The 15,113-nt window shown below is 43.8% G+C and overlaps 1 protein-coding gene across 2 annotated transcripts; it reads left to right on the top strand.

Moving 5' to 3' along the window:
* Positions 1 to 635: 635 nt before the first annotated feature.
* On the top strand, positions 636 to 10,392 carry LOC147023894 (uncharacterized). Of its 2 annotated transcripts, none has more exons than XM_085889847.1 (5): positions 636 to 1,516; positions 5,354 to 7,508; positions 9,820 to 9,876; positions 9,979 to 10,045; positions 10,340 to 10,392. In XM_085889847.1, the coding sequence occupies exons 1-2, from the start codon at positions 1,389 to 1,391 to the stop codon at positions 7,044 to 7,046; spliced, it is 1,821 nt and encodes a 606-aa protein (XP_085745973.1). In that variant the 5' UTR covers positions 636 to 1,388; the 3' UTR covers positions 7,047 to 7,508; positions 9,820 to 9,876; positions 9,979 to 10,045; positions 10,340 to 10,392. The 2 variants fall into 2 exon arrangements, with proteins under 2 accessions (XP_085745973.1, XP_085745974.1); XM_085889848.1 differs by having other exon boundaries at positions 9,982 to 10,045; positions 10,340 to 10,377.
* Positions 10,393 to 15,113: the final 4,721 nt, after the last annotated feature.

Raw genomic sequence — 15,113 nt, 5'->3', positions numbered from 1 at the left:
ATTTCGTCCCAATTTGAGTGTCAAAACCCTGGAAGCTCTCTTAATTGAAAAACTAGCTCATAACACCCCTTGCTACCAGAGAGAATACAGCAAAGACATAATCAGAAGGGCTAAAAGAGCCACACAGCTGTCACTCAGCAAAGCTGCCATGGAAAAAGCAAGCAGCAGTAGTACCAGCCAGTAAGGTAAGAAAAATATTGCTTCTTTTGTGCTTTTTGTTAATCTTTGATTGTCCCCTAACTTACTAATATTAACATACATGTAACATTAAAAAGTGCACAATTTTCCCCTTTTTTTGTTCAAAAAGTGGGAATTCTTAACATGTTAAATGCTCCAAAATAGGGCTCAGAGGGCACTAGAGAGCGTCTAGAACCCCAGAGCTTCCAGGGCCCTAAGGCGGGCCCTGGACCCCGCCGCAAGGGTCGAGCGCTCCGCGCTCGAGATGTGCGCTTCGCGCACATTATTTGGTGTCGGTTGAAAATCCTCCCTAATTCTGATTTCCAAAAGTTGGCATCTCTGGGGTGTACGTGTGTGTGTTTGTGTGTGTGTTCAAAAGCATAGCATATTCTCTCTGCTGATTCTCCCACTCCCACCCCCCCGCCCCCCCCCCCTCTGTGGTGGCTATCTTCATATGTGTCTGGCCAACGGTTATGTACGTGCATAATTTATGCTCCACAGCACGTGTGCTTTCCCTTCCCCTCATCTCACCCTGCCTTCCCTTCCCCTCACCCCTCCTCTCCCTCCCTCCTTGCTCCCCCTCCACCCACCGCTCTCCCCCTATTTTTGGTCCTCCTCATTGTATTCCCATCAGCGAAGGGACAGGTAGTATTTTACAATGGAATCCCTTGTATAATCTTCCTTGTCTGCCCTTAAAATCGTTGTTGCGACTCCTTTTGTAACGTTAAAATCGTCGTTGCGACTATTGTTGCCGTTCTCGGAACCGTGCGCATACAACATGCAGGTGTCCCAAGTCAGTTATGCCGTGATGATGTGTTGAGGAACAAGAGAGTTTATCTTTGGTAAGAAACTGCAGGTTAACTTTCCCCCCACCAAGCAAACTTGGAATTTGTCCCTTCAGAGCAAGTGTTCCTTCCTGGTCGTGTCGATGGAGGAATAGTCACAGCATTACTTCCCAAATTCCCAAATTATTTCCCAAATCCTTGTGCAAACATCGTACAAATGATAAACTCTCGAACATTCCCCAAGCCATTGTGTTTGTATTCTAAAAAAATTCAAGATCATGTTGTTGCTTTGTCATGAACTTTTGGCACTTGTAAAATAATTGTAAAAACATTTAGTTCAATTTAAAATGAAATAAACATTCCTCCTACCCCCGCCCTTGTCTATCTCCATAGGTTATCGAGAATAATGCTGCTGAGGATGGAGGGATGTCTGTGGTTCGTGACGTCACGTTTGTCACAATTTCCTTCCTTTTGTTTTATGTTTTAATCACATTTGATCCATCACGTTGGTTCAACAAGAGGGGGAGCCCCAAAAGAAAGCTCTGCATTCACTGGTAAAGAACACAAGTGACTTATTCATCAATATTTATCAAGTCTTCATCCACGAGGGAACAAGATCACTCTGATATTTGAAGATGCTATGTTGTGTTCGATGTTATGTTGGATTATAAGGACTTGAATGTTTTTTGCTCAATATGGAATATGTTGTTTTATTACTGGAGATGACAAGGTGTCCAAAATCCATTGGTGACATTGTTTTTCATCCAATATTTTGGGGCCATCTTGGATTTCAAAATGGCCACCATGTTCCACCAAATTTCTTCATAACTCGGGCTGTGAATATCATATGAAGTCTGTTTTGGTGGCAATACCCACATTTATCATGCCAAGAAGTTAAAACACACAATTTTAATTTTCTTGATGTTATGGATGGTGACCATCTTGGATTTCAAAATGGCTGTGATAAACAAACCCACTTTTGCTCTTTTAATCAAAGTTAAACTTGGTGTAAAAACCTCATTGGTCATTTACAGGTGGGGTATAACTTCGGTTAGCCTTCACTTTGGTAAATTGTTTGTAATTATAGTTGTGTATTCAGTAACCTGTGTGTCAAAAAACCTGGGAAAGTTTCAGAAAGTCTGCCTTGGAATTCATGAAAAATCTGCACTTCTGCAGTCCAGCAATGTCGATACACTGCCCCTCATCAACGTGGACTTGAAGAACACTGAAGAACTCGGTCTGTGGCAATAAATACAACACTCACTGGACGCTGGATGATTGGTTCCCTGTTTTCAATTGATTTGGCTTTACAACATGGACGCTGAATGTACTTTTCCCAGTTTTTGTGCAGCGGGACGTGTGGTGGTTCAAAATGTCACGAGACTGTCAATCCCCAGAAGACAGCACGTCCGCAAGCCTAACTTTCCAGGCATCATATCTACTGCTGTTCACAATTTCTTGGATTGTTTTCTCCCATGTTACCAGGAATTGGCCCTTCCAGAGTTTTTCATGTACTTTTGAGTTTTCCTCACCTTTGGTTGGTTGACAAAATACACATTTTGATTGACAAACACTGTACTGCTCAAACGAGTCTGCTTTTTAGATTCTGAAGCACTGGGTTGTCCTCTTTGTCAGTAAAGTTGTGTCTTATGAAGGAACAGCATGTTTGCTCCTTCTTCTTTCATCTCCATCCAGGTGACTCGGTTTTTTTATGTCAATCTCTGTGTCAAGTAGCTTTCTTAGCTTGAAGCTGGTTTGCTGTAATTCCAGCAGCCTTTGTCCAACTCACACAAATTCTGGATTGTCATAATCTGCCTCTTTCTCGACACACTTTAGAAAAGTTTCAAATGCTGATTCCTTGAAGGTTCTGAATTGAGTATGAACAAGCTTTTCACAACTACCTCTCTGGCAATGCAAGCAGAGTTTAAAATATGTTGTTGATTTGGTGAACGGGAGCTCTTTGGGAGATCCCATCATCTCTTTGGGAGATGCCATCATCTCATGAAACATGAGAAGTTGATGATTATTCAAGTGAAAGAACAATGAGATTTTTGTTTTTGTAATAACAATCTGGCTGAAATAATGAAGGATAACCAGACATGGATAGATTCCGCATGATGATTTCCTTTCTATTCAGATTGATTTTATTATTAAATGTGTTTACAGTACATTTCCCAATTCACCAAATGGTCGTTCCTTATTGTCCTCCATATTTTGTTAAATTTTAACAAACAGTTTCCTCAAAGCTCTTTATATTTACTGAGTGACAGTTTTTCTTGCAGCTCTTTCTATGATAATTTGATCCACAGTGAATATTCTAAAAAGTCCATTTTCTGTGATCTTCGTCTATGATGTACAAGTGAAGTAATTTAATTTTTTTATATCCAGTACCTGATGATATTGTTACAGTTGTAGTAACCATACGCATACAACATACAGGTGTCCCAATCAGTTATGCCGTTAAGTATATGTGTCGACAGAATCCCTCCTTGTGTGTAGTGGGATCGAAGGGGTGCGTTGCGATGTTTTTTCAGTTGGGGTAATAAATCTTTGTATCCCATCCTCTATTGCGATCCATGGTACCCGAGTGCTTGAAGCCTTCGGTTCGCTGGTAACAACGTACCACGATCCACCTGTTGTCCCTGGAGTCTCGTTTTTCCGAGACAGAATCTTCACTGTCGCAGTTCATAGTCGGCTTCGCCAAACGCTCCCACTCTTTCTTGACGAGTCCACACGCGTGGAGTGGGCGGGCCTCGCCGGTGCCTGGCTGAGGCCCTGCCCAGAAATGGCGGACCCATGGGAGCCCCGTCCAATCAGGGCGGACAGTGACGTCAGTTTTGACCAAGAACCCACTGAAGGAGGTCTATAAACCAGAACATCATCCTCAGTCTTGAGTTCTTTGGGGGTCGTTCGTTCTGTGCTTGGAGGCTGGAGTTGGTTGGAAAACGAAGGGGTTCCCGTTGCTTGGCTCCGCTCACGTCTCGCCCCGACGGCCCGACTCTTGGTCCCGGCCCACTCGAGCTCCTCCATGGACCCGAACTCCAGACGGGCGGCTGTGGACCTGACTGCACGACTGTTGGCAGGTGCTGCACCATGGAGCATTCCTTTCCCCGAGATTCAGGTACTCGAAAGAACTGCGACTTCAGCCCACCTCCCGCCTTGGCTGCAAAAGGCCTTTGCCCTCAACTGGTATTATTTTGTCTGAGTGTGTGTCTGAGTGTGTGTCTGAGTGTGTGGCACCAGTCGAATAAGTTGAAACTGTATTCGTGTTTTCGGTCATTGTAAATCTTGCCTGTATAATTACCGTGTAAGTCTGTTCTGTGTCTGCTTTGTAAGTTGCTGTAAATTGTTGCACTACATCTTCTTTCTTTCCCCTGCATTACACCCCAATAAACCTTTTTCTGTGCCACATAAATTTCCTCGTTTATTATAAATAATTTATTGCAGAAATGTTCCCAGTTCGTTTTCGTCTTTTCCTTCATTGGGCCAGCATGGTTCGGGTCTGAGTTTTTTAGTCGGGTCTTTGTTCCCATTAAGCTGTTCATCCGAGCCGGCACGGCTTTGGCAGTTCCGCTTGACTGCACCCAAACCGGAGTTGGTAGTCGGTCGTTGGAACTCTACCGCAGTCGGTCGAGTGACCCGGTTCGAGCAAGATGTGCCGAGGGCGTGATTACCCTGTAGACGACACCGCTTGGTTAATTAAGTAAATTGGTTCCAGAGAAAAAGAACCTACGCTACGCGGTGGAGGTATCGGCGTCCACGGTTGGTTAAGCGACCTGCCGCCTCACGGAGTTATCCATGAGCGACGGCCTCCAATTCCGGAGAGTCCGCTGGGAATTGACGTAACTCCCCACACCGAGCGGTCATTCTTGCCACCAATCCCCGGCCCGCAACAATATGAATGATGTCCCACGCATGTTGCACAAGTTTATTGTGAATATAAACTAAAACTCACCTCCTTCGTGTTTATTTCCAAGGAATAGTTTGTTGGTCAATGTCAAAGTTGTGGGACAAAGTACTTCTGAAATGGATATTTTATAATCCAAATGACGCCATTAAAAAATGCTGCCAATGGAATTCCAGCGAAGTCAGACATAATTTCCAAAAAAGTCACAATTTCCTTCTTTCGCAAAACAAATGTTGAAGTTCATAACATCCTCCACCATTACATGAAATTCTTCAAATAATCAAGTGTGATTCATCATTCCACACCGTTCCTTTGGACATTGTTTAAGTTACATCTGTATGTTCCATATTCCGGATCCTCCAGAACTGTAACACTCGTGGAACATGTTTGTTTCTGTTTTACAAAACCATGTGTTCCATACTTTTCATGTGATGTAATACTTCATTTTACCTTGAACTGATAATGTTTGTTTGTTTTGTTGCAGTTTACGATGTCGATGTAAAGTGAAAAGAAAAAATGAATCAAAAGACGATCCACCATTGGGAATGGAGATTCGGGAAACCGAACACCTTGAAATTCAGAAAGGAGAGGGAAAGGAGGTTCTGAAAATTCCTGAAAAAATGGAGTTCAGAGCAAAACAGAACATTGTCGACAAAGCAGAAAAGGAAGAGGAATATGAAAAAGAGAAACAAAAGGTTTTACGAGGAGAGGAAGAAAAGCTTCAGGAATATGAGGCTCAGTTGGTCGAAACCGAAAGAAATCTCTTACAAAGAGAGAAGTTTGTGCAGCAAATGGAACATGAGTTGATGGAAAAGGATGTGCAACGGAAATTGGAAAAAGAATTATGGATAAAGGAGGAAGAGGACCGGAAGAGAGGAGAGGAGGAACAGCAGAGGCAGAAAAATGAAGAAGAGCAGAGAAAAATGAATGAACAGGAGAGGAAAAATGAAGAAAAGCTCAGGATGAGAAAGAAAGAAGAATCCACACGAGCGAAAGAGCGATTCCAAGTCCGAATGTGGGAAAAACGCAAAAATAAAGAACTTGATCAGAAAATGCTGTTTGTAGAACACAGAATGTTCGAGATTGATAACTGGAAGAAACGAGTGCAGCAGCGGGAGCGATACCTGCAGATCAGTCAAGAACAGGAGATGGAGCGACAAGGTGTGTTTGAAGTATTCATGAATGGGAAAGATGAGGAGATAAAGAAACGGCAGCTTCGTATGCACCAACAAGGAGAGGAGTTTAAAGATGGAGAGTACCGGCTGCTTAAATTGGACGAAGAGACTCGTGTTAGAGAGAGAGAGCACCGGGAAGAACAAAAACAACGTGAAATTAGATGGAAACTGAAAGAGTTCATGTTAATGGTACGAGAACGAGAGATGAGGGATAGGAAAAATAACGTGGAGTTAAGGGAGAAGGAGGTCTTGGAAAGAGAGAACAAAGTACAAAATGCAGGAAAGCTTGATGAGAAAAACGAGGAAGAAGTGCTTGGAACGAATGATGGGCTGGAGCAGCAACAGCAGCAACAGGACAATGTTGATTTGCTGCCGACGACTGAACCGAAGCCTCAGAATGATGATGGGCTGGAGAAACGACAACTTTACAGTGTTGCCCTCCAACAACAACCAAAGCCTCACTGTGCAAGCAGGTTACATCATCAGAAACAGCACGATGTTCCTCGACTGCCGCCCAAACGGGAGACCCACCATTCTTCTCAGTCTGAGTTTCTCAAGGATGAACCAGCGGAAATTGAAAGGCGCAAAAACAACCTCGTGTTCCGTGGAGTGAAGGAGGGAAAAGGTGAACATGACAAGGAGGCTGTGGCAAAATTAATAAAAGCCATGAACCTGGAGATCGAACCTGAACGGACTTTCCGCATCGGACGCTATGTTGAGAACAGGTTCAGACCCATGAAAGTTGTTTTCAGATGCGAGTCTGATCGGAATCAGGTTCTTACGAACAATAAAAAGATACGGAATTTGAAGGATCCCTCTCTCTGGACAAGAAACATTTTCATCACTCCAGACTACACTCAGCTCCAAAGAGAAACACTCGAGATGCTGTTGAGTGATCTTGATAAAAAGAGAGAAAGTGATCCAAACGGGCGATACACCATTAAAGGAGACAAAGTCGTCCTCCTCAAGAAGCCCAAGGGTGAACCTCATTTCCGTAAATGATGACCATCCCTCCTCATCTCCGTAGATCATGACCATCCCTCCTCATCTCCGTAGATCATGACCATCCCTCCTCATCTCCCATCTCACATCATACAGTCTCCTCATGCTGCACACTTTAAAAGAAATACAGAGTATATTCTGTTGAAAACAATTTCCTTCAACGCACGGTCTCTTCCAAATACCTGAGATCACATCGGAGCCGAAACCGAAACCTTTTTTGAAAGTCCAGACAAGGAAAGGATTTCATTCCTGATGGATATTTTACATTTAATAAGAACAAGAACCTGAACTTTGAAAGTAAAGGCACCAAAGCTACAGAAAACCATGGTGGGGTCTTATTGTTGAGGAAATGGAATTCATCACCGACTTCCATTGTTCATTGGCTGCCTCCTGAACGGAAACCTCACCGTGATGACGGCCAGCAACCACACGAAGCCATGTGCCATGCAAGACCTTCAACAGGTGAGAACTTTTCATTACCTTTTTACAGGTTGGGTGAACTCACCGGGTGCAAACACAACCAACCACAAGATCAAAAACACAACCAACCACAAGATCAAAAACACAACCAACCCCAAGATTGATGAAGAAGAATATCCTGAATTGTGGAGATAATTGCAATAATACTTTTCGTGGGAAGGCAACTTATTGGCATGGTCATCCCCATGCAGAATATAAACCAACAACTTTCACTCCCTTCGATTGGATGAGATCACCTGATTCACCTTTTTGGCCAGGAGCAAGACCCAGGGGCAAAAGGTCTTTCTCAACCCACACCACATACAATGTTTGTTTGCATATTCTGTGACACCAACCTCTCGGGAGCATTTCTACAGTGGGTGTCACTTCGAATTGTGGTACACGTTCTTTTTTTCTTCAGGCCATTTTGTATAGTGGGGGTCAAATCAGGTTTTCACACCAATATTAGAACAAGGTTGAGAGGTGGGTTGATTGAAACGACTGCATTTTCCAAATTATTCGCTCAAATTTGACATGGTATACATGGATGGAATGAGAATGGATGATACGACATATAGATTCGAGTTGCTATGGGTGGGGTAATATTCAGAATGTGTACATGGAATCCAAATAATGTGGAGAGAAGCATTCTCAGTAATTCTCTTATGAAAATTGACACCAAAGTATCAAAATATCTGTTGCACAAATACACAATAGACCAACGACCACTGTGTCATTGACGAGGAATTCTGTTGTGGCTGAATGTCCCCTCCGAGAAGCAAGCCACTTGATGAACTCACTCCACCTTAAACGGAACATTGCTTCCATGACAAGTTTGTGAGCCCTCACCCCGCGGTTGTATGATTTGCCTTGAAGAAGAGAAGTTGTCCTGCTGTTACCATCGACCTCAGATTCAATCAGAACATCTTCAGTGCCTGAGTTATCATACTTTTTGCCCAGAAGAGCGAGAAAGTTCAGGGCAATATGGAATCCTCCCATGTGGATGATGGAATTTGAGAACTCATCTGGCACTCTCCACTGGATCTCTTTTGCCTTGACGTCGATGGCGAGGTGAAATGTGAGCACGACAGTCTTCTGCCCTTGGCTTGCCATCATCTGTTGTGCGGTTTTCATCACTGTATAGATTGTGCTATACTCAGTGGGAGTGCCTTCAATCATTTTTTCTCTGTCCTTTTCGAAGAACATCCTGTGAATCTTCTTGACAGAGTACACATTTGTCATACTTTGTTCTCTTTCTCTGTTTTCGTGGTGGTAAAACTGGAAGCATGCAAGCACTGCTGGTATCGTCATCCATGTCTCCATCAAATCTACGAAATCATACGAGGTTTAATCCCTCACAGACTGCAGTCTGTAGCACAGAAGACAAATTAGTAACAGGTCAAGATACTTCAAGATGAACGTCCAGGTACGTTTGGAACTGTTCAACGAGCTGAAGCGAAAATAATTGTGATTATAACAATCAGCAAAAAGTCACGACTTCAAAATGGAACATGTGTAAACCACAGATGATTTAGGATAAGTTCTTTGCCAACGCGGTCGAGCTACGTATATTTAACAGGCAAACGGTCTCAAGATCACAAATCATACATTTTGTACATTCATGTTATGAATGTACATGTTATGTTATGAATGTACATATTATGAATGTACATGTTATGTTATGAATGTACATATTATGAATGTACATGCAATGAAGGCACAAAAATTATGCATTCAACAGACATTCAGCAAACAGATAAAGACAAAACCACAAACACACTTTTTCGATTTGCCAGGTGAATTCTACGACATGTTTGTTACGTTATGGGATTCTACATATGAATTTCGACTAATACTTCACCAACTAATTTATATGGATGCACCAATCTCTTCTCTTTATATCCATGCATTGTATAATAATTGGAATGAACCAGTTCAAAAGATACAATCGACTAAAGCAACCCACCATGGATCACATTCTCCCATTGATGGAAAAAAAAACTTTATTTGACCCCCACCATACAAATGGGCCTGTTGAAAAAATGCTACACCACAATTTGAAGTGACACCCACCATAAAACTGTTCAGGAGAGGTTGCCCGAACACAATATGCATTCAGACCTTGTATGTGGTGTGGGTTGAGCAAGACCTTATTTTAAGGCCGATATGGGAAATAGCTCCTTGACTATTTCATCGATTACCTGTTCCATCCATACATTTCCTTCTGTGGCCTTTTCTGAACAAGTTATCAAACTAATGAAGATATCAATGTATTTAATCTTTAATATTTCTGTTGTTTGTTTTTTATCCAAAGACTCCTCAGAAGAGGTGCTCCTTCCTGCTCACCTGAAACCATCCCACCGGTTGGAACGTAAGTTGCCAAGATTCTTGTCTTTCATTACAAATTATTCCAAACTTTGTCTGAACTACATGTTCTTCACGTGCATCATGTCCCATTTTGTCTGTGCCTCAGAAGTGTTGAGGACAAATATATATTTTGCTGAACTCAAATCCAGAGAAGCAGCAAACAAATCTTCCAGGTGGGAGCAGTCTGGCGTCAGTGCAAATGTATCTGTATCAAAATTATGGCGTACACCTGGATGATCATTAAAATTAATTGCTTGAAAAATCCAGTGGGAGTTTGTGATGAAGAAAATAAAGATGTGAAATTGAAGGTAAAAGAAAGAAGAGAATTTAACTGAGATGCAGAAAACAATTGACATGATATAATATTTGCAGGATTGTGTTGGAAGGTATGATAATGATGGAGATGATGATGACAATGGTGTTGAGGGATTTTGACATTCTTTTGTTTAATGTGTGTGTGGAGGAAGAAGTTTCAGTGACGGCGACTGGAGAAGATGTGATGTTTGGCAGTGGATCCATCGTCACTCCATCGTACAAGCTCCAGGAATGAAAGATGAAACATCAGACTCTTACATACGGCTGATCCAAGATTTAAAAACATAAACATCAGTCTCTAGAAGTACAGGTACTTAAACCATCCAGAGACTTTATTTTATCACATCGTGCGTGACCATCACTGTACGTCGTGTGTGACGTCATCACTGTATGCTGTTCATCACTCTTCACCATGCGTCACTTCATAACTGCACAAACACATTTACACTCCAACATTGTCTATCACTTTTTTTGTTCTCCGAGCATCCTTCAGCTGAGACCCAGTGTACGAGTTGTACTTCGATGAACCAGTGTACGAGTTGTACCTCGAAGACCCAGTGTACTCGTTGTACCTCGATGAACCAGTGTACGAGTTGTACCTCGATGAACCAGTGTACGAGTTGTACCTCGATGAACCAGTGTACGAGTTGTACCTCGAAGACCCAGTGTACTCGTTGTACCTCGATGAACCAGTGTACGAGTTGTACCTTGATGACTTTTTTATTGTGAATTTTGTCATTTTTTAATTCCTGTGAATAAAGTTAACCGAAATCTCTTCTCCTTTCAAATCATATAATGTTCAAGTCAAAGGAATGGTGTCGAAAATATTGTTATGAAAATGGCTCCGAGGGGATTACAAAACCTGTAAAAATTTCAAAAGTTTGTACATTTGTTTGTTGTTCTTTCATCCACGAACTGAAGCACCCAGAGACCCCGAATTTTAGGTGTACTCACGTGAGAATCTCGGCAAGGTTGTAAATGAACGTATTTTGACCTGAAAGGTCGTTTCGGCTCCTCACCTTCTTTGGGAATGGGGGGTGGGTGTTTGTCCGTCACCTAACCCGAGGTACTCCAGCCTGTATCTCATATTTGGTAGAGATTATGCCAGCCATTTATATGTCACCTGGAACAAAAATTGTCCAGGTGGGGTATAATCATTGTGTGGTGTCCGTTAATCAGGATATATGTAAACACTGGGAACTTCTCCAAAACTACACACATAAACTTGACCACAATCTCCATCGTCCAGGTCAGGTATGGGAGCATGTGCCGGAGCAGCCTGTTGCTGCGTCCACTTTCCGCCGGCACTGCAGGGGCCTCAGTCAGGCCATCCCCCAGGCAGATGTCTGACCCATCCCCATCACCTTGAGATGTTGATCAGCCTGCTGCAACCACGAGGCACGTGGTCGGCCCATTGGCCTCCTCCACTGATGAGGCTCGTTCGCTGAGAGAATCTGGTGAGCAGGATCAGTGTCAAGAAAACGAGACGTCCATACAGCCGCAGCTGACGTTCACGGACTATGCAGGTAACAAATCTCATTTGAACCTCTGTCAGCAACCGCTCGTTGGACACAAAGTCCTCCCAGCGATAGCCAAGGATTTGCCGAAGAGACCTGGTACCAAAGGAATTAAGTTTCTGTCTCAGATACCTGGTCAGAGTCCAACTCTCCCACCTGTGGAGCAAGACTGGAAGCACCAAGGATCTGAAGACCTGGACTTTCATTCTCCTACACAGGTATTGGCATTGCCACACGCCATGATCCAGTGAATCCATGACTCCCCAGGCCAGACCCAGACATCTATTGACTTCTGGTTCAGAGCCAGCAGAGACCTGACTATCACTGCCGAGGTAAGTGAATCTCTCCTTGACCTCAACATCCTCGTCAAACAAGTACAGACAAGAGAGCAGCATCCAAGATTACATTGAAACCCTGGATCTTTGTTTTGACTCAGGAAACCCATAATCGCAGTGGCTCTGATTCCTCATTCCGCACCTCGAGGGCCCCCTCAAGGATATCCAGAGTCTCCGCAAAGATGACTGCATCATCTGCAAAATCAAGGTCAGAGATCTTGACATTCCCAAACGATGCACCGCAGCTTGATCTCTCCGACATCCTCCCCAGAATCCAGTCCATGCAAGCGCTGAAAAGTGTGGGGGCAAGGAGACACCCCTGGCAAACTCCAGTCACAACTGGAAATCAGTCAGAGATGGTATCACCACATCTCACAGCACTTTCAGTACCAGAGTATTGTTCAGACATCAGATCGGTGTTTGAGCTTGTATCCAGCTTGTGACCTCCACCACTGAATGGGGATTGAGGTTATGTTTGCACCTCTGTCCCTTCCTCTGTCTGTCTGTGAGCAGGATATCTCAAAAGATTTGGAATGGATTCGGTGGACAGGATGGGAATGTGACAAAGAAGAATTGATTTGATATTGGTGAAATCTGGATACGAGAATTTTAAAAGTGATTCTTCACCATTGAGAGAGACAGGGCCAAAAACGATATATTGTTGCGTATTTGGAAAACTATCGCACTCAACATTCAGGTTCCTTTTGCTCAGTTATATCGGTAAGTATGTGTTTTATAAATAGCTACCTTTCCCTTGTCTAATGGGTAATTAAAAGTTCATGCGCTGTGATTTATTTTTATAGTTCGGATTTTTATTGGGAAACAAATCAGCAATGACAACAGTTCTGCAGAGAACAAGGACAACCCTCTGCTCTGGGATTCTCCGTGGGCCGAGTGGGGGAGGGGTCGAGCCGGCGGGGGCGGATAAAAGGGGAGGCAGAAGCTGGTCAGAGGAGGAGCATCTCCCAACCTGGTCATCTCATCTTGCTGGAGTGTTCGTCTTGCTGGAGTGCTCCTCTTGCTGGAGCGCTCGTCTTGCTTCAGCGCTCATCTTGCTGGAGCGCTCGTCTTGCTTCAGCGCTCATCTTGCTGGAGCATTCGTCTTGCTGGAGCGCTCGTCTCAGGGAGCCTGTCTGGCCGGTCTTGGTCGACGTCGTCCTTGTCCTCCTCACCACGACCGAGAGCTCGAGCGACGCCATTCCCAAAAGGAACCACAAGGGTCGCCCGCCGGTGTCCGGGTTCGGCTTGCCTCTCGCCGGACTGACCAGTTTGAACACCGCACGAGGCGGACAGGTCTGAGATAGGCCTCAATAAAGACCATTTGGTCCGGTCATCTTTGGGTGTGCGTGTGTGTCCGTGGGCCTGTCTGCGAAGTTGTAAATCGTATAAGTGCTTTTGCTGTATATACATTGCATACGTGCTTATTAATATTCGGTTTTGTTCTGCTTCTTGCGTGCTTCCTGAGTTTCCCCCCATTATTGTATAAATAAGTCCCATTTGTTCAATGTTTCGGCTCGTTCGTGTCCATTCCTTCATTGACTGAGCGTGCTGTGTGTTAGAGAAATAGTAAAAGCGGTTTCGGCTTCAAAGCGACATTTGGACCGACGGATCTCGGCGATTAAACCCCTCGGATCGCACACGGGTCGAGTGCGCCAGGCGACTCATTCCGTACGGGAGCCGTCGAGGGTGTGAAGACTCGGAAGATCACGACATGGCCTCTCGGTATTTTGAAGATTTGGCAAATAACCCTGTACCACGTGTCCGAAATATTGACGCTTCACGGTCCGAAAGGAACCCGTACTCTTCTGACTTTTCCGAAGAAATACGATCTGAATTCCGAGCGATCGGTCGAGCCCACTCTGTAGCTCCATCCAGCGGTCGTGCTCGCGGCCGACGCCCGGCTCCGCAACAATATAACACGATATGTGGAAAATTTGTGGACACATTCGGACGAAACGTCGGACAGATTTGAGGAATGACAAGGACGAATTGGTTAGATTTTGGTGAAGATTCAGTTCCAGATTCTGGAATTTTTAAAGTGATTCTTCACCATTGAGTGATAGGACCTGAAGCCATGTTTTGCACGATATATCAAAAAGTTGTGGACCCATTCGGATAAAACTTGGTGGTTGAGTGGGTAGGTGAGGAGAACAACCTGGTATCAGTTTGTGTTTGACTCCTTTGGCTTCCTCCACCAAATTTGTTGAAAACTGGAGGTTGCACCCAGGGGTGCACAGGAGAGTTTTTGTGGTTTTAGGACATAAAAAAATCCATGGGGGAGGGAGGGGGTAATCCATCTGTAATTCTGGGGGATTCTTCACCGTTGAGGTCCTGATGGAGATCCCACCGATCTATGGGGTACAAAACATAAACTGTTCAGCTTCGTTTCAGCGAATTCGATGCAACTTCACCACAACACCCTTCACTGTGAATGTATCAAAGTTCATGGCATTAATAAAAAAATCGGGTCTCAGGGGGTCCACAGGGGTTGTCCTACAAAATAGGAATTTGCTTTCTTATCTGAAACTACACAAACAATGCTGATGAAACTTGACCACAACCTTCATCACCCGTGACGTACCAGTTTGTTCGTGGCATTAAAAACAATCCACAGGTATTTACTTTGTTTTCCATTTCATGTTTTGTGGGTCATCCTCGCCGACCAGTGGTTCACTGGTTATCTTATCCAGGTGATACCAGGTGATTGCCCAGGGGTATTGCCCTGATGTTTTTCATAGGGCTGTGAATTTCAAGCGGTATTTGTAAATAAAACACAACTTGGGTGTCAAGTTGGACGAATAACCAAAATTAAAACAAAAAACATTTGTTTCAATTTTTTATCGTCACAAATCTTCGACCACAGAACACAAAGGGTTAAAAACAAAAACCCGCTTTCGATTCCCACCAACCCGTTTTTTGTCACCTTCAACTTGCCATGTTTGGATTTGTTTAAATTCACAATGTCATTATTATTCTGTGTTTGTACGAACAAGTGTTTGTTTTGGAAAACTTTATTTCGCACAAAGTGTCATTTAAATTTGATCTCGAGGGAGGGGGAGGGGGCATAGACCCCT

The sequence above is a fragment of the Eptatretus burgeri genome, chromosome 7, assembly GCF_056783735.1.
Source record: "Eptatretus burgeri isolate ZD-2024b chromosome 7, Ebu_testis_v1, whole genome shotgun sequence".
Taxonomy (NCBI): domain Eukaryota; kingdom Metazoa; phylum Chordata; class Myxini; order Myxiniformes; family Myxinidae; genus Eptatretus; species Eptatretus burgeri.
Note: the sequence above shows the minus strand (reverse complement) of the source record. Positions and strands in the feature narration are given on the sequence as shown.